The 22,524-nt window shown below is 40.3% G+C and overlaps 1 protein-coding gene across 1 annotated transcript in view; it reads left to right on the top strand.

Annotated features, from left to right (window-relative positions):
• The first annotated feature begins 41 nt into the window (after window positions 1-41).
• MTBP (MDM2 binding protein) overlaps window positions 42-22,524 on the top strand; it is a 28,677-nt gene continuing 6,194 nt past the window's right edge. The window contains exons 1-18 of the mRNA XM_087706741.1: window positions 42-126; window positions 2,379-2,459; window positions 3,662-3,735; window positions 3,819-3,964; window positions 4,318-4,376; window positions 6,597-6,741; window positions 7,265-7,382; window positions 9,785-9,925; window positions 11,332-11,426; window positions 12,234-12,306; window positions 13,908-14,025; window positions 14,470-14,643; window positions 15,755-15,865; window positions 16,690-16,854; window positions 17,992-18,085; window positions 18,173-18,310; window positions 19,887-19,979; window positions 21,314-21,580. Of these exons, the coding sequence (XP_087562867.1) occupies window positions 57-126; window positions 2,379-2,459; window positions 3,662-3,735; window positions 3,819-3,964; window positions 4,318-4,376; window positions 6,597-6,741; window positions 7,265-7,382; window positions 9,785-9,925; window positions 11,332-11,426; window positions 12,234-12,306; window positions 13,908-14,025; window positions 14,470-14,643; window positions 15,755-15,865; window positions 16,690-16,854; window positions 17,992-18,085; window positions 18,173-18,310; window positions 19,887-19,979; window positions 21,314-21,580 (2,162 nt within the window). The 5' untranslated portion in view covers window positions 42-56. The remainder of the gene's footprint in view (window positions 127-2,378; window positions 2,460-3,661; window positions 3,736-3,818; window positions 3,965-4,317; window positions 4,377-6,596; window positions 6,742-7,264; window positions 7,383-9,784; window positions 9,926-11,331; window positions 11,427-12,233; window positions 12,307-13,907; window positions 14,026-14,469; window positions 14,644-15,754; window positions 15,866-16,689; window positions 16,855-17,991; window positions 18,086-18,172; window positions 18,311-19,886; window positions 19,980-21,313; window positions 21,581-22,524) is intronic.

Below are 22,524 nucleotides of genomic sequence, written 5' to 3'. Positions count from 1 at the left end.
GCGGGAAGTCTCGTCGGGGAGGCGCGGGAGGTTTAACCGAGACGGCGGCGTCAATCATGGACCGCTATCTGCTCTTCCTCAGCTGGCAGCTCCGGCGGAACCAGACGGGTCCCGGAGGCTTTTCAGGTGCCGTTTCGGGAGAAAAATTCTTGCGCTGAGGGGGTGGGGGCTCTCTCCTTCATTCTTATCCGGGACACGGCCGTGGCTTTTTGGGGGGGTGGGAACGAGTTGATTAACGTTGTCCTCCTCGGGGTTTTGCTCTGCCTGCCTAGACTCAGATCTCCTGGTGGTCTCCCATCCGAGAACAGCTTCATTTTTGGAGAGGATGGTTCTAGTGCTGCCACCTAGCTGAGACTGTGCGGTTTGTGGGGAAGCCTCTGTCCTTTTCCTCTTCGATTCCTAGGAATTTATATTTATATAATTACAATTCTGTCTCCCCCCCCCTCTATCTCTCTATGTAATATGTGTGTATGTATGTATATATTTGGATGTGTGTGTGTGTATGTATATATGTGTATGTTTTCTGATATATGTGTGTGTAAGTATATATATATATATATATACATATATATATATATACATACACACATACATACATACATACATACATATATATATTGTTGTATTTAAGTACAATGACAATAAAGATTATACATATATGTATAAAGATTATACATCTTTATACATATATGTATAAAGATTAAACATCTTTATACATAAATGTATAAAGATTAAACATACATGTATGCATGCATGCATGCATGCATTAATTATAGGGACACAGTGGCTCAGTGGCTAAGACACCGAGCTTGTTGATCAGAAAGGTTGGCAGTTCAGCAGCTCGAATCCCTAACGCCGCGTAATGGATTGAGCTCCTGTTACTTATCCCAGCTTCTGCCAACCTAGCAGTTCGAAAGCATGTAAAAAATGCAAGTAGAAAAATAGGAATCACCTTTGGTGGGAAGGTAACAGTATTCCCTGAGCCTTTGGCGTTTAGTCATGCTGGCCACATGACCACAGAGATGTCTTCGGACAACTCTGGCTGTTCAGCTTTCAAACGGGGGACGCGCACCACCCCCTAGAGTCAGGAACGACTAGCATATACGTCGGAAACCTTTACCTTTATTTGCTGTGTTTCCCCGAAAATAAGACAGGGCCTTATTTTCTTTTGACTCCAATATAAGCGCTTGGCCTTATTTTCTGGAAGGTCTTATTATTTTTGAGGTGCAGGAAGCAATGAGCATAGTCACCTCATGGCTGCTGCTGTGTTGCAGTATTTTTAGGGAGAGCTTATTTTAGCGCATGCGCTCAAAAGCCTGATTGGGCTTATTATTTGGGGAGGTCCTATTTTGGGGAAACAGGGCATGTTTGTGTAAATGTATGTGTATGTGTATGTACATATATATGACACTAAATACATACCTACTTCCCTGGCTCAGCTGATAAGGGGGAGAACCTTGTGGCTTAGTGGTTAACACAACTGCTTAATATGTAATACACCACAGGTTCAAATCCCAGTAAGGGTATGGCTAGCTGATGAGAGCTAAATAGCTTGAAATAGATCTATACTAGTCTCCCTTTATTTATTTATCAGCACAAATTCAACACAAATGTAACAAAGGCAACAGTAAAAATATTGGGTTTCTGTCGTGATGGTTTCTTGTGACGAGCCGATAGACACAGAATGGAAGCAGTTTGCTTCGTCCCATATTTGGGCATACCAGGGGTTGTGACACTAAATGTATATGTATGTATGTATGTATGTATGCATGCACGCACGCACGCACGCACGCACGCACAGTCTGTCTACATCAGTATCCTTCTCTCCATCCTCTCTCTCAAAATAATTATATAATAGGAATTTATGGTGGCCTTCCCACTAGGTTGCCTTCCTATAGATGTCTTGGATTATTGCAGTTACCAAAATGCCATGGTTATCCCCACTTTAACCATAAAACTGGGGGGGGGGGAGTGTATAATCTTGCACTGAGCAAAGGAAAATAAAAAAAAAATCTTTTAAAAAGTATCCTTGGGTACTTCTATATTACAGTCACCAGTGAGTAATGATGGAGGGATGTTTGGAATAATGATTTGTGTTGCCTATAGAACTTCAAATAGTCCTCCCCCTCCAAATGTTGAAAGGATTAATTATTTCATAGTTAAGAGGTCAGGGGTTCTTCTCCCCAGTTTGCATGGAAAGCCAGCTTCTTCTATACAAACACAGGTAACAAAAAACACAATATGTTTTAAACTAAATTATTTTTATCTATTCATTAGGGTTGCCAGTGGTGTTCCTAAAATGAAATTTTGTACCCGGATAAATAAGCTGCATAGCCTTGTTTTCATGATTTTTCAATAAACTCAATTATGTTTTCCAGGTTTGACAGCTGAAAATATTTATGACTTGCTAAAACAAAATTGCAATCCCTCTTTAAAGGCAACATTTGAAACTTTCCCAGGTAAGAGAATCTCTTCTGCAGCAAACTACATTTTGCCTGGCACAGTGGCTGAACTCAAACTGTTGAGGACATAGAGGGAGTGAAAATCTGTAAAACTTTGCTGTTTTTCAACTTGCTGAAATATCTCATTGTTTTCTCTAAAAAGCAGAGATGAGGAACAATAAAGAAATCTGTTTGGAAGAATTATAAAGTTTCTTGGTTTTTGAAGCCTGACATCAATCTGGCCAAATTAAAAGCAAACTTGCATAAAGCATACTCTGAGAATTATTATGGAGGAAGCCATCTTCACCCTTTTTCCGCTTCTGCAAATTATTTCTATTTCTATTTATTTTCTATTTTATTAGGATTTATAGGCCGCCCTTTTCCCTGAGGGGACTCAGGGCGGCTTACAATCATTAGGGAGGGGGTGCAATTCAAAATAAACAATATGTGAGCAAAATAAAATAATAAAAACACAACTTGCATTCAACATTCAACACTCGGGTGGGGCAAATTAGAGGCTTATCCCCAGGCCTGTTGGGATAGCCAGGTCTTGAGGGCTGCGCGGAAGGCCTGGACGGTGGTGAGGGTACGTATCTCGACGGGGAGATCGTTCCACAGGGTCGGAGCTGCAACAGAAAAGGCTCTCCTCCGTGTAGTCGCCAGTCGACATTGACTGGCGGATGGGATTCGGAGGAGGCCCAGTCTGTGCAATCTTATCGGTCGGAGGGAGGTAATCGGCAGAAGGCGGTCTCTCAAGTACTCAGTACTCATTATCTGAACTTAGTTGTCTCTTGCTCCTCTGGAATTCACCCTCTCCATCCTGGGAATCTGGACTACCTTCATTGCAGATGATTTAATAAATAGAACTACTAGCTTTCTCACTACAACGCAGGCAATTGTATCTGCAGCACACAATACAATTTTTTTTTGGGAAAAAATCAAACTGACAGAAATGTATAACCAGCTAACATTTTCATGTGTGATGGAGAGGAAAGAAAGTACAATTAATTACTGGATTTATCTGAAATAACACTTTGATTTTACTGCTAGAATTTAAAAAAATTAGACAAAGGATTGCGTTCGTTTCTTGTATGTTATTTTAATTCTTAAGAGCTGTTGCAATCATGACACTTCTTTTAATACGTTTTCATGAAGAAAGCGAGGCTTCTATTTTAATTTTCTAAAATTCGTTGTAACTTGTATATTACTTCTCCTTTTAGCATGTTCTCTTACTGGGATTCCATATATGAAAGAATGGTATTTTGCAATTCAGTCAATATGTGGGTTTTCCCAGGTGAGTCACTGGAAGCATTTAATTACCCCAAACATTAGTTCTAACTTGTCCATTCCTTACAGTATTTTATTTTAATTGGATAGTTTTCTAGTACTGACTGGGAGGACATCAGTTTTGATGAAGAGACAGATCAAAGCAAAAGCTCTATTCGAAGAAATATTGAAGAATATCTTGGCGATCAAAATGTTGATGAAGACGACAATAACTGGGAATCTGTATCACTCATTGAGTAAGTTGATCCATGGTGTATATGGATCTGTTGGATCTAATATGTTGGAAAATATACCTGAGAATACAGTTTCTGAACTTTGGAATGGTCTTTGAATGCATAGAGGAAAGTAAATATTCTAACTAGGAGTAGCAGTAGAATAGCTGATTTAGCAAGAAATTGTTGATTCTGATAAATTCATTAACCAAACTTTGATGGCAAGTTTTTCATTTGAAGTAAAAAAAAAAATCATTTTCTATAGACAAATACAGTGCTTCATAAATCTGATACTTTGATTGAGTAAAGCACTAAATGTTTTGAAGCATATTCCTGAATGAGAGGCTTTTTTAAAAAAAATCATTCTTATTTTTCAGTCTATATGAAGAATCTGCGGAGAGCATACATCTTTTAGCTGATAAACTTCCTGCTCCTGGTAATGTGACCATTTTGGAAAGACACTATTTTTGTGACAAACTCATTTTGCTTCTCAAAATACCTTTGAGGCAGTTAGTCTGTCTTCTGTTTGTAACAATACTCTGGTAAATATCTTGGCACAAAATGACACCTCACAGACTATTATGAATACATTTAGGCAAGAAAAACCAAATGCACAGGTACAGTATAGGTGGTAGCTTGCTCAATATTAGTAACTGTGAGAGGGATCTTGGAGTCCTAGTGCACAATCATTTAAATATGAGCCAGCAGTGTGCAGCAGCTGCCAAAAAAGCCAACACAGTTCTAGGCTGCATAAACAGAGGGATAGAATCAAGATCACGTGAAGTGTTAATACCAATTTATAAAGCCTTGGTAAGGCCACACTTGGAATACTGCATCCAGTTTTGGTCGCCACGATGTAGAAAAGATGTGGAGACTCTAGAAAGAGTTCAGAGAAGAGCAACAAAGACGATTAGGGGACTGGAGACTAAAACATATGAAGAACGGTTGCAGGAACTGGGTATGTCTAGTTTAATGAAAAGAAGGACTAGGGGAGACATGATAGCAGTCTTCCAATATCTCAGGGGTTGCCACAAAGAAGAGAGAGTCAAACTATTCTCCAAGGCACCTGAGGGTAGAACAAGAAGCAATGGGTGGAAACTAATCAAGGAGAGAAGCAACTTAGAACTGAGGAGAAATTTCCTGACAGTTGGAACAAATAATCAGTGGAACAGCTTGCCTCCAGAAGTTGTGAATGCCCCAACACTGGAAGTCTTTAAGAAGATGTTGCATAGCCATTTGTCTGAAAGGGTGAAGAGTTTCCTGCCTAGGCAGGGGTTGGACTAGAAGATCTCCAAGGTCCCTTCCAACTCTGCTATTGTATTGAATTATATAATAGAAATCTTGAAGTATGCCCTTGCTAGGATAAATTATTTAATAGCATGTAAGTTTTCTTAAAACAATGTAAAGGAATAAAACACACACTGTACCAAAGGCAGTGATGTACTTAGCATTAAAAGAAAGGCTTTTGTCTATGTGGGATACTTTCTGAGCTTGGATGTTTTCTTGCAGATGTTTCATTATCAAACTAGATAATATCAGTGCTAGGTTCCAAGCACTGATAATGTTATGTAATTTGGTAATCAAATACCTGCATGAAAACAATCAAGCTCAGAGTGTACCAGTGAACTGATCCTGCAGTTCAACCCTGAGCTACAAATATTTTGTTTCTATTGACTTTGTTTGATTTTTATGCTGATTTTATAGTCAATTCAGTGGCAATATATATACCTAATGTTCTTCTATGCTCTCTACAACCATAACTCTGTGAGATGGATTGAGCTGAAAGTGAGGGACTGGCCCAAAATCACCCAGCCAGCTTCCATGCCTAAGGGACGACAAGAACTTGGCCTCCCAGTTTCTAGTTCAGCATCTTAGCTATTATATATCATTGGCTCTATGTACTGTATTTTTTCGGACTATAAGACGCACCAGTGTATAAGACGCACCAAGATTTCAAAGAGGTAAGAAAAGAAAGTTTTTGTCCTCCGTGACCCCCAGGAACACACTACAGGCTTCAGCAGTGCTGGGGGAAGGCAAAAACGCCCCCATTTTTGCGAAAAACAGGTGGAAAAGGATCATTTTTTGCAAAAAACCCAGGCATTTTCTCTTCCCCTAGCCCTGCTGAAGCCTGCAGAGTGCTTCTGGGAGATGTGGGAAGGCATAAATGCCTCCATTTTTGCAAAAAACCCACCTGTTTTTTGCAAAAATGGGATACGGAGGCGGGGCTTCGGGAGGTCAAAAATGGCTGTATTTGGTGTATAATACACACCAAAATTTTAGGGGGGGAAAGGTGCGTCTAATACTCTGAAAAATACGGTATATGAATTGTTGTTGAATTGTGGAACTGCCCTTAAAAACCACCCAGAGGTTTCTAATCCAAGGTGAGCAGTAAAGAACATAGTTTAGTATATCCATGTCAGAACACTGTTTACAAGCCGTAATGATTGCAAGTTGGCTTCAGGGTATGATTCATTACATGCTTAAGTCCTGGTTATTTGAAGGAGCACCTACAGTATCTCCCATTGCATCTGCCCAGCCAATTCAATCTGATAGGGTTAAAAAAACAAAGAAGTCCAATGTTCAGTGTTCAGTTTCCTGCTCCTACAAAAAAGCAGACTGAAATGCCTGTCTTTATTTATGATATTTACTTCTGCAGGAAAAGCAATGGTTGATGTTATTATACAGTCCTCAGAAACAGATGCCCCTCAGTTAAAAGACTGCTTACCTGTCATTGGCGCTCTAAAGCACCTAAGAGAATGGCATGCAGCAAAGATCACTGTTGTAGCAGACAAAAGCAACAGGTGAGTAGTATTTAAATTCTTCAAATAAGATAATTCAGAAAGGGAGGATTGCTGATGTCATTTTAGGAGTACAGGTAATCCGTAACTTATGACCAGTCACTTAGTGACTTCAGAGTTATGGCAGACCTCAAGAAAGATACTCGCATCCTGGATTCAAAGTTATGCTACTGTCATCTCTCAACACCAGCATAGTCACCTTTTTGTGTGCTAAGTTGTTGAGGTTCATGGATAACTTTGGGGCTAGTTACCCATCTCTTTTGCCAGTCACCTAGTCCAATTCACCTTGCATGGAGAAGCGAGTTGCAAGCTGCCTTGAAGAAAAGTGAAATACAAACCTTTAACAGAGTAAATATAGATAACATTTAGATTAAGATCTAAATACTTTACAAAATGATAAATGACATTCCATAGCTTTTTGTAACACTGTGGGATCATATTTAGTCTACTGAAAATTATATGAAGCATTAACCTGGAAAGTTACCAAGATTTTAGTTAAATCTGTACACACGTTTTCTTTTTACAGTACTTGGCAAAGATTTGCAGACTATCTTTCTGCTGACATCTTAGCTCTTGAAAACTTCAAAGACAGTATTGATTCAAGGGAACTGTGGAGAGGAAAGATTCAAATCTGGGAACAAAAGGTATTGGTTTGAAGTTTTCTTGGAGGAATAGTGCCATATTAAATGGCTGAAAAATGGGCGCTGGATTTATGCATGGAAATATTTATCCATCTGTTATTATCATTTTCATGTGGGGTATTAGAGAACTTCATGTCGCTATAATCTCAGGCTTGGCTTCTAGTTAAAGAAACATTTGCCAGGAGCTTCCTATCAAATGGAATCCGGTAATAGGGTGGCATAGAAATGCAATAAATCAAATGCAATAAATCAAATCAAATGATCTTTGATCATGGGACTCTTGAGAGAAACCACTTTTTGTCCATCTTCTCACTCCTGCAGCCAGTGGGAAAAGTTAAAAACTCCAGAGATTGAAGTAAAGATCACTTTCTCTTAATAAAAGGATTCTTAAGATCGAAGAGGCTTAATAAATAACTGCATTGGATAAGAACCTCTTTCATGAACGGAATAATTTTGTAATATGAATTACTTGTTTATAGGGTTTTTTTGAGGAAGGGGGAAGGAGGCAGCACAGTTTGCAGATCTGAAAAAAGCAACCCTGAGATTTTTATTCATTTATTAAGTGTATATGCTGTCCATCCTACTGTCGAGCTATTCTGTCGATTCCAACATGGATGAAAGGCTGGAAAGAAAGAGATAAAGGAAGAGTTAAAAATATATGCTGGCTTCGGATTAGAATATTGTGACAAAAGAGAAAGGAAATGGTTTTAGAAATCATATGTTCTATCTTACCTGTTTTGGGGGATATCGGAATTATTGGGGTCAATGTACCATACTTTTTGGAGTATAAGACACTCTGGAGTATAAGGCACACCTTAGTTTTTGGGGAGGGAAATAGGAAAAAAAGATTTCTGCCTACCAGCTATTCATCTGGCTAGCGTCCTTCAGCATAGCTTCAGCACATTAGTTGGCTAGTTGTGAGCGAGCATGCACGAGCATTATTTTCAGCCTTGTTGGGGCCGATAAGCAGCTTTTAAAGCACAGCTGATCGTCTCAGGGAGCTGCAATTAGTAAAGTAGGTGAAGCGCGGAAGAGGTAAGAAAAGGCAGCAGATGTTCTGGGTTGCCATTTTGGGCTCCGTGCCTCATGTTTTCATCCTCCAAACACTTTGATCGCCGGCTGAAAACGCGGCACGCAGAGTCGGTGATCAGTAGTGATGTGCTCTGGCGATCCCAGCAGCCTTGAACGGGTCTCAAATGGAGCGTTTGGAGGCTCAAAATGCGAGGTGTGGAGCCCAAAAACGCAAACCATTGTCTGGCGATCTCTGCTGTCATGAAGAGAGCGCACAGAGATCAAAGTGTGTGGGCTGGCAGGTGGGCAGGGATACATTCAGAGTATAAGATGCACCCAAGTCTTCAACGACTTTTGGGGTGTGTGTATGTGTGTTATACTCCGAAAAATACGGTACTTCAAAACCTACAGGAGAAAACGATTGTGTTAGCTTTAAAAATGTTGCTAATATTTTAAATAGGTATTTTTTGACCCATAAATACTATGCTTTCAAATTCCACTGTCTGCATTGTAATGTCTCATTTTATATAATAGTCATCTTAAATAGTCATTTTATATACAATAGCAGAGTTGGAAGGGACCTTGGAGGTCTTCTAGTCCAACCCCCTGCCTAGGCAGGAAACCCTATACCGTTTCAGACAAATGGCTATCCAACGTCATCTTAAAGACTTCCAGTGTTGGGGCATTCACAACTTCTGGAGGCAAGCTGTTCCACTGATTAATTGTTCTAACTGTCAAGAAATTTCCCCTCATTTCTAAGTTGCTTCTCTCCTTGATTAGTTTCCACCCATTGCTTCTTGTTCTACTCTCAGGTGCCTTGGAGAATAGTTTGACTTCCACTTCTTTGTGGCAGCCCCTGAGATATTGGAAGACTGCTATTATGTCTCCCCTAGTCCTTCTTTCTATTAAACTAGACATACCCAGTTCCTGCAACCGTTCTTCATATATTTTAGCCTCCAGTCCCCTAATCCTCTTTGTTGCTCTTCTCTGCACTCTTTGCAGAATCTCCACATCTTTTCTACATCGTGGCGACCAAAACAATGCTGTATTCCAAGTGTGGCCTTATCAAGGCATTATAAAGTAGTATTAACACTTCACGTGATCTTGATTCTATCCCTCTGTTTATGTAGCCTAGAACTGTGTTGGCTTTTTTGGTAGCTGCTGCACGCTGCTGGCTCATATTTAAATGGTTGTCTACTAGAACTCCCAAGATCCCTCTAACAGTTACTACTATTGAGCAAGCTACCACCTATACTGTACCTGTGCAATTTGTTTTTTTCTTGCCTAAATGTAGAACCTTACTCTTTTCACCATTTAACAGACATCTTTAAAATGTGTGGGGGGAGTAATACTTAAAAACTTTATAGTTATCCTTTGCTTTTTATTCTCTTCAGTTTGGATCTGAAATCACATTTCCAGATTTTTGTATAAAAGGCCCTTCATCTGGAAGGTCATTCAGCCCCGTCTGCTTAAATACTTTCCCTGCTGCTGATGAAAATATACAGTCGAAGAATCCCAATGTTCATTGTGCAGAGGTAATTAATCTGTTTGGTCTTTCTGAATTGCAATTCTTAGCATTTTAGAAATCAGATAGATCTATGCTGAAGTGTGCCATAAAATAGACTATTATTTTTTTTTAAAAAAAACTTGGAAACAATATTCACCCAGAAAAGTAAATATTTTAAAATCTAGCTTTTTTATGGCTAAGTAGGTAAAATGCATGTGCCTAGAGGCATAGAAATTAAAAATCCATTTCATGGTGCGTTAGCCTGTTTTGGAAATCTAGCTCCCTTGTTCTCCAGGAGTAACTTCAATTCAAGGAAAAAGAAGAGAATCTCAACTAAAAAAAAAATATTATTATTTTTGCATTTCCCAAGTCTTTTGAAATAGAGTGGCATACTTGACATGCACACTTAGAAATTGTGGAACACTCTTGGTATAGATAAAATAATCTTCAATTTTGTTTGTTTTGTTATCAGGATATTCAGGGGAAAAACCCATAGCAGATTTCAGTTTTAAGGAAACTGAATTTGAACACATAGGAACAGACAGGCTGTTTGATATGACCAAGTGAGCTTTTAAAAGGGAAGAACGCTGCTCAAAATTTTATTTCTTTAGGAATGTGGAATTTCTAGCTTGCTGGCTTCAGATGACAGATGTTTCTGTCTGCCAGGGAAATGAAAGCATTTTTTTTGGCTTTCTGCAGAACATAGCTGGGAGCAATAGGGCTCCTTCTCTGCAATTGCTTCTTAGCCACTTTGGTGAGATCCTTCACTCCTGAAGCCTCATCTGATAACCAGCCTGGCAGGGGTATAGAACTGGGATGGTGAACCTATGGCACATGTGCCACAGGTGGCACACAGAGCCCTCTCTGTGGTCACACCAGCCATTGCCTTAGCCCGGCTCCACTGTGCATGTGCGTGTGCCTCCTGTCGGCCAACTGGTCTTTGCACGGTGGCCAGGGTGCATGTGGGGGATATGCACGGAGCGCATGTGCGGGGGGCGGCGCTTGCATTGCATTTTGGGCCTTGCACGGCGTCCCCACACCCGGTTTTGGCTTCTAGGTTTGTGCAGGAGATTTTCCAGACCCAAAATAGGGTGTTGGGGGGTGGGGGGTGGAAGGCCTCCTGCACCAACATGGAAGTCAAAAATGGGCGAAGGGGGGGGGAGGTCATGGGTGGTGGTGGTGATGGTCATGAATGCATTGCATTAATTTTGTTTTGTCCAATTAAACCCAGTTCATATTTTTTTTATTTTGTCGTCATCAATTTTGCTTCATTGTGTCATACTTTATCAACTCTGTTGGATCTCTCACCTTTGAAATTCATGGGGGTGTGCAAAGGGAAAGGAAAAGTTAGAAAGCTCCTATCTACAGATGTTCTTAATCTTAACAGTTTGTGCTGGAATCCACAATCCAAATGACCTTTCAATGTTCTTCCAGGTGTTCCATTATTACGGACCTGCTTTGAAATTTGTACAGATGGTGCTGTTGACTCACCTGCCAGCATGTTTGGTGTCAAACCTCCATTTTGAGCTGTATCCTTTTATAGCAGATGTCATTTGGTTTGATTTAGGAGTTGTTTCAGGCCCCTGGAGACTGGGAATGAATGTCAGAAACAGGAAATCTTTAGAGCAAGTAAACTAAGTGCTCTCATAGGTATGCACTGTCATGAATGACAGTTTTAATGAATGGTACAATGATTGCTAACATTGCTTTGGAGTTTTATAGAGGCAATCATTCATTCTATAAATGTGGAAGGCACTTCTCCTGAATCCAATGGGTTCATTCTCAGAGTACATAGTGCTGTACGCTCCTGGACCTTTGCAAAATTGAATAGTAATATAGAATAACAATATCAGAGTTGGAAGAGACCTTGGAAGTTTTCTAATCCAACCCCCTGCTCAAGCAGGAAACCCTATAGCTGTGAAAGCACTCCAGACCTAAGCTCCGGTGCGCATGTGCTCGCCGGCTGGATGATTTTCAGCCTTCTGGAGGGCCAGTGGAGGCCGTTTTTGCCCTCCCCAGGCTTCAGGAAAGCCTCCGGAGCCTAGAGAGGACGAAAAACAGGCCCAACGGGCCATCCGGGAGTTTGGAAACAATCCATTTCTGGCTAGGGGAGGCCTTTTTTTCCCTCCCCAGGCTTCAGGAACCCCCCCTTAATGTTGGGGAGCATGCACACATGTGGGGGGGCACATGAGCAGGTGGGGGGGCTCAAGTTGGGGCAAACCTCCCTTAAAACAGGTCTCAATTTTGGGCTCAATTGTGGTCGTATGTTGAGGACTACCTTTATTGACTCTTGCACACCGTAGCTGTGAGGGGCGTGATTCCTAAACGTTGTCTAGGTCTTTGTCTGGACCGGATGCTGAGAAGAAGTCTCTACTCTTGTGGGATCAGCTTTCTTCTCTACGTGGAAAGGTAGATGGTGGCTTTTTTTATTAACATTCACTTTTTGCAGAATGAAAGTGAGTTAAAATTAATGTATGTATATTCTCTAAAAGAATTCTTGCTTTTAAGGTGAATCTGATTTAGCAGTCTATATTGAATTAAATTAAAACAACCAGTTTCACAATAGTTGTTTTGGAGTCTTGTAGAATGGGGGTCCCCAGCCTGTGCACCACGGCCCACTACTCAGCTGTGGGCTATTGGCCACCTGGGCCGTGTGAGTAGTTGGCTGGTAAACGCACGTGCGCATACTCACAGCCCCGCTTCCATGAGCATCGACGCAAGCGTTATGGGCATTTGCTGTCTCACTCGCTGGGGGATTGGCAGCCCATTCGCATGAGAGTCACCGTGGGTACTCGTGGGCCCCCTCGTGCGAGCGTTGTTCCTGGCCCTTGTGGTCCTGCTCACCTGAGCGTTGTCATGGGTGTTCGTGGCTGCACTCGCACTCGCAATGGGTATTTGCATGTGCCTGCCCCTCCCCAAAAACTATCCCCTCCTTCCCCCTCCCACCCATTCCAAGCCCCCAACCGTTACAAATTAGGATTTGAGGAAATGTAGAGTTGGAGCCCACATCTTTCTTGGTTATGGTTCCCGAGGATATTTTTTGTGTCAGCGGCTGAAACATTTTTTTTTCTAAAATCCAGAAAAACAAGATAATATTTGTAAACAGCTTTGAAAAAAGACTTCCCTGATTTATTGGAGGAAGACAATCTAGCAAAATTAGCTTGGAAGATTCTGTTATTACAACCTATTTCAGTGAAGCAGAGTTCTAGTCTTCCTATGGACTTCGTTTCCTAATGTGGTCCATCTAGTTGGGCTGACATCATCGGATGTACAGTCAGCTTTAGAGGAGGCTGGTCGGTCTCTGTCAGTCGGTCTGTCTGTCCCAAAGGTGCCTTTTCAAAAGGCAACTGGACTTTTGTTTTTCCTTGAAGATGTTTCGCTTCTCATCCAAGAAGTTGCTTCTTCTCTGACTGGATGGTGGAGGATGGAAGGATTTATATTCCTTGCAGTCATCTGGTCGTTGGGGATGGTGGGGAATGGAAAAACCAGAATGTCCAGTTGCCTCTTGAAAAAGCATCTATTGGACAACCATGACCTGGATGACTGAGAATCTCCATAGACATTTTGTCTATCTGTCCATCCATTCATCCATCTTTCTATCCATCTATCTATCTCTATAATCTATCTATCTATCTATCTATCTATCTATCTATCTATCTATCTATCTATCTATCTATCTATCTATCTATCTATCTATCTATCATCTATCTATCTATCTATCTATCTATCTATCTATCTATCTATCTATCTATCTATCTATCTGTATCTATCATCTGTCTATCTGTCTGTCTATCTATCCGTCTGTCTGCCCATCTGTCCACCTAACCATCCATCCATCCATCCATCCATCCATCTATCAATCATCCATCCATTCATCCATCCATTCATCCATCCATCATATCTCTTAACTATCTCCCTCAGAGTAGACTCTGCTTATACATGAGACATTTCGTATATCAGTATCTCAGAAGATGTATTTATAATCAAGTCTACATGTGTTTAATCTGCAGATAGGAGCTTTATTTGTACTGCCTTGCAGTATAAGCAGCATGCTGAATCCTGTACCCAGCCAACTGAGTACAAAAAAATGGAAGGAATGTATAGCTGAAAAACACAAAGGTCTCGGCAGTAAGTAAAGTTGTATTTTCTCCACATTCTGCTGTTTCCCCTCGTTTTAGTAAATTGATAAAAAGATAAAGAATGCTTGGATGCTACAAAAAACTGATTAAGAAAGACATTGACTGACGACCTCTGCCTTCTGCTATGGTCAGCAGAGAAAATGGAAAGTTTGGGTCTCTGCTTTCTCTCAGGTTGGAAAACAGGATAGATAGATAGATAGATAGATAGATAGATAGATAGATAGATAGATAGATAGATAGATAGATAGATAGATAGATAGATAGATATAATAGATAGATGGATGGATGGATGGATGGATGGATGGATGGATGGATGGATAGCTTGGACTTTAGATAACTTATTACTAAAATTTAGCATGCATGTTGATTTAATCTAGGTTTTTTGGTATCTGTTTATGAATTTTTATAAAGGTTAAGATGTATTTCTTTTTAGTTCCAGAAGTTGAACTTAAAGGAGAAACGTGCAATTATTATTTCTTGGTGCAAGGCAACGGCTCTGGAGGTTGTAAAGCAACAATAATCTATTCGGCCAATCAGATCAATGGCTCTGTCACTCTTGCAGAAAGTATAGGAAAGCTGAGGACAGCAGAAGAAGAAACAGAAGCAGGTATGCATTTGGTGGTTGAACTAAAAGGCACAAATGTTCAATTACTTGAAATGAGCCTCCAGAAAACTAATCAGATGTGTGAATTAAACACATTGATCATGAATTTGAATATGAATCATATTCTTTAACCAAATATCAAAACGCAAATACAATTTTGTTCTCAAGAGCCTTATTTCACATTAAGATAAATCTTGATTCACTATTGACTGGACTGCCCGGACATAGGTTAGATTTCTTTTACTTTCTTCTCCAAGAATTTAAGTCTCCATTCTAGGTCTTCACTAAGAGTTTACTAGGCTTGGAAAGCTTTTTTTTTTCTGGATCACCTCTCTTTTTTAGTTTATTTACAACTTATATAGAGAAACACACTTGCCTGCTTGCTTTGAAAACATAAGAAGACTATATAGGTCCATCTAGCTTGATATTATTGATGTTGACTAACATTGGCTGTCCAAGGACTTTTTCCAGCTCTGCATACATGCAAATTATTATTAATATTATTATATGTGGTTAATCTTTGGTGAGATTCACAGCCTTTGGGGCTGGTTGGTAGCTCAACAGCTGGAGTCCTAACAAAGGACCTAGGAACTGTTAAGGTAACGTCGGAGGATATAAGCTGTTGCAAGTAGGGTGTTTTTTTGTAGAATCAGAATGTTCATGTCTGATAAATTTAAAATTTCCAAATAGTGAGGTAGCCCTTTAGGTATTGCTCCAATTTATAATAATAAATTCTAGAAGCTGAAGAAGCTTCTAGAATGAGAAGTGAAAAGTCTTCGGAAAAAAACCAGAAAGTCCTGTTGCCTCTCGAAAAAGCACCTTTGGAACAACCATGACCTGGATGACTGAGAATCTCCATAGACAAGAAAGGTCATCAAGTACCTTTTGGGTCTGTCATAACTGCTGCTAAGTGACCAGTTGTAAGTTGAGTACTATCTACTTCTTGCTTCTCCTCAAGAAAATGTAGACACCCAATGACGTTCTGTGAGTAGAGGTTGCCTTTAATCTGATTTCTGTGATCATAGTCCAGTATTTGCTCTCTCGAGTTATTTATTTGGCTAAATTTTAGCATTTGATGTAATTTGATCACTTCCCACTTCTCTTATCAACACAGGTTTCTTTGAAAAGTTTCTCAAAGTTTTCCCACATTTTTATGGTGAACAGATTTTACAAAGAGAGAAGAAACTGTCTCAGTTCCAAACACAGATTTTGAATCACTGCCTGAGTAAGTAATAATGGCTGGAAAATATATCATTAAAAATATATCCATCAGTGTATCTTAATTTGTAAAAGGTACTATTTGAAAATAAAAATGGGCTTTCTTTTTAGGGGCTATGTATCAACTTGTACAGTGTTTCCATGACTACTATCTTTGACATAGGAAAAGGGAGGAGAATTCCATGCATACCTTTGGCCAGAGTCAGGTCTCATATTCCTACAGCTGGCGTGTGAAATGCGCATGTTCATAGCCTGCTGCAGCACCTTGTTGGTGGATGTGATTTATGACACAGACAGAAGGGAGGGCATACAGGGGTAAAGTTCAAATGCAATTAAGCAGAAGTCAGTTTTGGCTCTGCAGAAGAACATGCCAAAATGTTGATCCTAATAAATGAATGGATTTCTTTTGAACTTTGTCTCGAGGCTTGTAAATTAATTAGGTCATCTTTTGGAAACTTCACAGTATGACAATCCCACTCATTTCACTTTGAGAATTCCTTCTTGAGTGATGCCTTCCATTTTCCAGTTTGTAATGTTTGCTTGGCAAACTTCTAAACTCATTCAGTAAATCAAGAAAACAGTTTGGTAAAAAAAGTATACCTTGAAAAAATGTTTTATGAATGTTTGCTCAAATGGTGTTTATGTATGCATAACAAATTGCTGAAGCGTTTCTCCATAAGCTTATAAAGGGATTATGTTTTTATTGCCTTATTTTTTATTTGATAACAGCATGATGCAATAATTCAATTCAGTGAATTAGCATTATTATACATCCTGGGTTATTAACATCATATCCGTGACCCCCTCAATTCCTTGTCTTCTATTTTTCAGAGAGACAAACGTTTGCTGGGCATCTACCTGTGGCTTTTAAGAATGAACTGAAATATCTATTAACCTGCACCAGGGAACGTTTTTTTGAATTATGGAAGGTTAGCCATCCAAGTACTGTTTATCCAGGAGCAATTATTAAAACTAGAGATGAAGAAGCAATTGATGGTAGGCATCATTTTGTTAAATATCCCTGGAGATTCTCAGTCATCCAAAGGTGTTTTTTCAAGAGGCAACTGGACTTTCTGGTTTTTCTTTGAAGTTGTTTTGCTTCTCATCCAAGAAGCTTCTTCAGAAAGTCCAGTTGTCTCTTGAAAAACCACCCTTGGGACATCATTTTGTTACTTAATTAGAATAATTAGGATAAATACATTGCCTGTAAGTTAGACTGTTTTAATAAATGAGCATTCACAATGCAGAATGTCACCTAGAGAAATGGGAGATGTTTGAACTTTGAGATTGATGAATGGAGGACTTGGGATGACAACATTTTTGTAGCAGGTAATACGGTCCAGGTATGAGTGGATAAGATTACTCCTCAACTTGCAACAGTTCATTTAGTGACGGTTCAAAGTTACAATGACTGAAAAATGACTTATGACTGTTTTTCGCTGTAATGACCTTTGCTGCATCCCCACGGTCACATGATCAAAATTCAGATGTTTGGTAACTGGTTGATATTTATGGCCATTCCCAGGTTCATGTGATTCCGTTTTGCAACCTTCTGGCAAGCAAACTCAATGGGGAAGCCAGATTCACCTTAACAACGGGGTTACTAACTGATCAACTGCAGTTATTCACTTAACAACCATGGCAAGAAAGGTCGTAAAATGGGGCAAAACTCACTTAACAAATGACTCATTTAACAACAGTAATGTTGGGCTCAATTGTGGTCGTAAGTTGAGGACTACCCTTATTCCCGACCACTATGGTGAGAACGAAGATTGTAAAAAGAATAACAAGGCATGATTTGGGTCTCTTTACAATGGTCTCATCTGTTTTCCCTGTTCGTTTTTGTTGCTATCACAAAATAATAATCGAAGCTAATCATACTTGGTGTTAATAGTAAGTGAACAATAGGTCTTCGAGTTGTTGCCAAAAGTAAGAGATTTGTAAATTATTTCATTGAAGCTGGATAGAAATTTCAAATTTTGGTCTGCAGAACTTTTAATTACACCGAATGGAAAGCTAGCACTTTCTTAGCTGTGTTGGAATTAAAATAGAAGATGAAGTTCCATAGATTTTGCAGTGGATTAAATGCTTGCCTTGCCTTCTTGCCCTTCCCCTCGCCCACTGTCTTCTCAGAACCAAAGCTAAAAGATTCAAATCCTTTGAAGTGGCCGGAAAGAAACGTTCTACAGAACTTGGAAAATTCTGAGAAGATTAAGCAAAGAACAAGGTAACATTGAGCATTTACGCCTATGCGTTAGTGTGTAGCTGTTGTGTGAACGTAGCTTTCCGCTCATCGGTTTGATTTTCCTTGTAGAGTTTCTGAACAGCTGCTGGGCCTTAAAAATGGCCAGAAGGACTCCGCCTTACTTGATGTAAGTACTTCAGTGCTTAAGTACTTCACTGCAGAAGGCTTGCCTGTTGGAGAGCTGCAGCCCTTACACATTCCAAAAAGGTAGAGTAAAATCCTTGTCTTGAACATGCAACCCTGCAGTTGACTCAGTTGAGAATCTTAAGTAGCTACAAGTTCTAGTTCTCCTGTCGGAACATAATTTCTGCTGGCAGCATTCAGGCGTCGATACTGATGTTGTAAGCGCATCATTTTCGAATGGCGTGGTCTTTTGAAGCACCTCAAATAATTGAACAGGTATTGGTTCTAATATCTGTATTTGAAGTCTAAGCGTCACCTGCAAACTCCGACTTTCTGTGTTGAGCCAAGGTGGCGCAGTGGTTAAATGCAGCACTGCAGGCTACTGCTAGATCAGCAGTTCAGCGGTTCAAATCTCACCGGCTCAGGGTTGACTCAGCCTTCCATCCTTCCGAGGTGGGTAAAATGAGGACCCAGATTGTTGGGGGCAATATGCTGACTCTCTGTAAACCGCTTAGAGAGGGCTGAAAGCCCTATGAAGCGGTATATAAGTCCACTGCTATTGCTATTGCTATTATATTGCTCGGAAAGGATATAGCAGCAGTACCATTGCAGATGAGATTTTCAGACTGACTTATTAAAATGAGCTTTATTTTACCCTGCATTATAACAGAAATATTTGAACCCCCACTAAAATATAGGCGTAAGCTTGATTAGATCATAATGAAGATTGATAAGAAAGGATTCCTTCAGAGAATTCTTAAACCTGGTTTAGAGCATTGGAAATGGGATGGGGCCTTCCTTCCTTCCTTCCTTCTTTTCTTCCTTCCTTCCTTCCTTCCTTCCTTCCTTCCTTCCTCACTCACTCACTCACTCACTCACTCACTCTTTTTCTTCCTCTTTCCTTCCCTCCCTCTCTCCCTATCATCTCCCTTCCTTCTTTCCTTCCTCTTTCCCTCCCTCCCTCCATCATCTTCCTTTTCTTCCTCCCTCCCTCCATCATGCAGATTTCTTGTCATGTTATTGCTCACAACTAATAGTGTTTCCTCCTTCATTCACCACAGAATTTCAGGCCATCTGCTCACAGGATTAAAGCTAATCAGAGTTTGCAAATGCACATTATGGAAAAGTACAATTACTTTTAGGAACTAATCTCGAAGATTGGGATGGGGGTAGGGGGGGGTGGAGGACATCATTCATGCTATCTGATTGAAGCCAGATCTTTTTCCGTGAATGGGTAATGAATGCCGTTTCTGGAATGTCAGCCAAGTTATCTTGTTTTGATTAACCAGTGACAGCATGTGTATAAACTGAACTTTTAGAAAGCAACACAATACTCTTCCAAGACAAACAGAATTCTGCTACTTGATTCTACATCCTCAGCGGGACTTTGGTTGAAGCGTCTTGAACAAAAATCATTGCTCATGCCACCACACTCCATGCATGCAAATTCCTCCAAGCCTGGTATTCTACCAATGGATCAATCATCAAGCATACCCTATATCGAAGTGTTGTATTTGATTATTATAATTACAATGGCAAAGAGAGAGAGAGTGTGTGTGTCTGATTGTTCCTATTCCTGTTGTTAACATGTTTGTTTGTTTTTTGCCTATAGGAGAGCAATAACTGGTTTCACGTGAAAACCTCTGTGTCTTTTTTTCAGTGACAGCGTTTTTTTGACACCTGAACTGACACCTCGAAAACTGAGAGCTTTACCGTTTGAAAAAGCTGCTGGCTGCCATTACCATGGCCTGGAGTAAGTTTCCTTTACGGTGAATTATTTTCTGAGCCCTCTCATTCAGCAGAATAGAATAGGAATAGGAATAGAATAGAATAGAATTCTTTATTGGCCAAGTGTGATTGGACACACAAAGAATTTGTCTTTGGTGCCTATGCTCTCAGTGTACATAAAAAGACAAGATACATTCCTCACGAATCGCAAGGTACAACACTTAATGATAGTCATAGGGTACAAATAAGCAATCAAATCACATTAGAAAACAATCAATATAAATCGTAAGGATACAAGCAACAGAGTTACAGTCATACAGGGGAGGAGATGGGTGATAGGAACGATGAGAAGATTAATAGGAATAGTAATGCAGACTTAGTAAATAGTTTGATAGTGTTGAGGGAATTATTTGTTTAGCTGAGTGATGGCGTTTGGGAAAAACTGTTCTTGTGTCTAGTTGTTCTGGTGTGCAGAAACAATTTATGTCCAGGATGCGAGGAGTTTGTATACGGAAAGCAAGTTGGTAGCAATTGTTTTTTCTGCAGTTCTAATTATCCTATGAAGTCTGTGTCTGTCTTGTTGGGTTGCAGAGCCAAACCAGACAGCTATGGAGGTGCAGATGACAGATTCAAGTATTCCTCTTGTGTTTTCTGAGTTGGCGCAGAAAGAACATTCTTTGTTGTGCTTTTTGATGAAACACAAACCAAGTTTAAGAAAATATTGAAACTTAAACAACAATAGGTTTATCTACCAGTTATTTTCACATTTGGATATTTAATGCTTGAAACCAAGCATAAGGTTTCAAATGCATGCTTTCATAAATGCAAAATATGTTCTGACAAAGTTTTCAGTGGAAAGTAGAGCAGTTGACCTGATAGGATTTGAACGTCATGCTTTTCAATGTCAAAACAGAAGTGGGAAGAATAAACCTTGGCAGGTCCCTTCCTCTTTCTAACTTCTAAATAAATAAGCAAGACATTTTTGAGAGGCAGAAGGAAGCTCACCCTCCAACCACCTTTTTTACCCTTCCAAACGCTTTTGAATGCGTTAGAGCAGGGGTCATCAACCGTTCGGATCTCAGGGACCACTAAGTTCATAATTTTAAATCCCGTGGACCACTAATATGAATTAGTGATGGGATGGGGTCCTTCAGGCACTTAGCTTGGCCGCCTGTTAGCAGAGAGAAGCAGCCGGAGTTTGCTGTCCATTGCAGTGAGGAATCTCAAATAGGGCCAAGAATGAATGTTTGTCATGTTCCGCAGGGATTTGAGTAAGAAAAGCAAGGAAAATATTCTCTTATGGCAAGAAAGGCATAAAATGCTGGTGGTTCCAACCCTATTTTTAATGACGACTCTTAGGTACTGCCTCGACAACCGAAGAGCTTTGGAAAGAGACGGGGAGTTTGCTGAACTTCAGTCTCGGCTTATCCGTTTTGAAACTCAGACCACCTGCACGAAGGAATCTTGCCCTGTGCCCTGTGTTTTGAGTCCCCTGCCATCCCCAGCGGTTTTGTCCGAGCCTGGAAGTGTCCCTGACGGAGAATCGTCACAAAGAGAACTGCAAATGGAGACATCGAAGCTAAAACGGAGATCGAAAGATGTAGAGAGCTTTTGTTCCAACAAAAGGTAATAATACATGGTGTAAAAATAAATATTTCTTTCCTTGCTTGATCACTGTTTTGTGTGGCTGTTATGCAATGTTTTTCTTCTTTCTTACCGTTTTCCCCCAGCTCTTATAACCTTCAGTGTAACATGTTTTATATTGAAGTAAGTGGCACTTTCTTAATCCCTATGTGGAGGTTCCCACGGACGACACCCAACCAAGCCAGCAAATTGAGACGGATCAGATCCCGTTAAGAACAGCTTTATTTCATTTCGGCCCGTGTGGAAGCAAAACCAACTCTAATTATTTCTCACGGGTTTTCGTACAGTTAAAGAATAGATGTTCCCCTTCCTCCTTGTCACAGGTCACATTGTCCAATTAGGTGTTCTGGCATTTCCCGCGTAACTCCTTCCAGTCTCTGGTCAGCACTTCTTGAGATGACCTTGGTTCCCACGGGACGATCTGGTGTTATTGTCTGGTCTGGCATTCCAAACTTCTTCCCCTCTCCCCCAATACTGTGTGGCAAACTGAGAAACGAAAAGATGACTACGGCAGCAGGGGTCTGTTTCGAGTGGCCGGCAAGCACACACATGCACACAGTTCCATTTCTGTGAGCAGCGTGCCTATGTGCTTACCGCTCCCACAAATAGCAATAGCAATTAGACTTATATACCGCTTCACAATGCTTTAAAGACCTCTCTAAGCGGTTTACAGAGTCAGGATCTTGCCCCCAACAATTTGAGTCCCCATTTTACCTACCTCAGAAGGATTTAAGGCGGAGTCAACCATAGCTGCACACGCTTGCCCGTTGCTCATGCAAGTTGATATATGCTCTCGCTGGCTGTTTCTACGGCCCAGGTGCAAATCCCTCATGGTCCACTAGTGTACTGCAGCCCAAAGGTTGGGGACCCCCTGCTATAGGACATTGAAAAATATTGCATAGTGATTCCATTTATCGTATTTTTCG

This window comes from Thamnophis sirtalis, unplaced genomic scaffold (assembly GCF_051295495.1).
Source record: "Thamnophis sirtalis isolate CommonGarterSnake01/CBP01778 unplaced genomic scaffold, rThaSir2_p1.2 scaffold_2, whole genome shotgun sequence".
NCBI lineage: Eukaryota > Metazoa > Chordata > Lepidosauria > Squamata > Natricidae > Thamnophis > Thamnophis sirtalis.
This window is presented reverse-complemented; position numbering and strand designations above follow the sequence as displayed.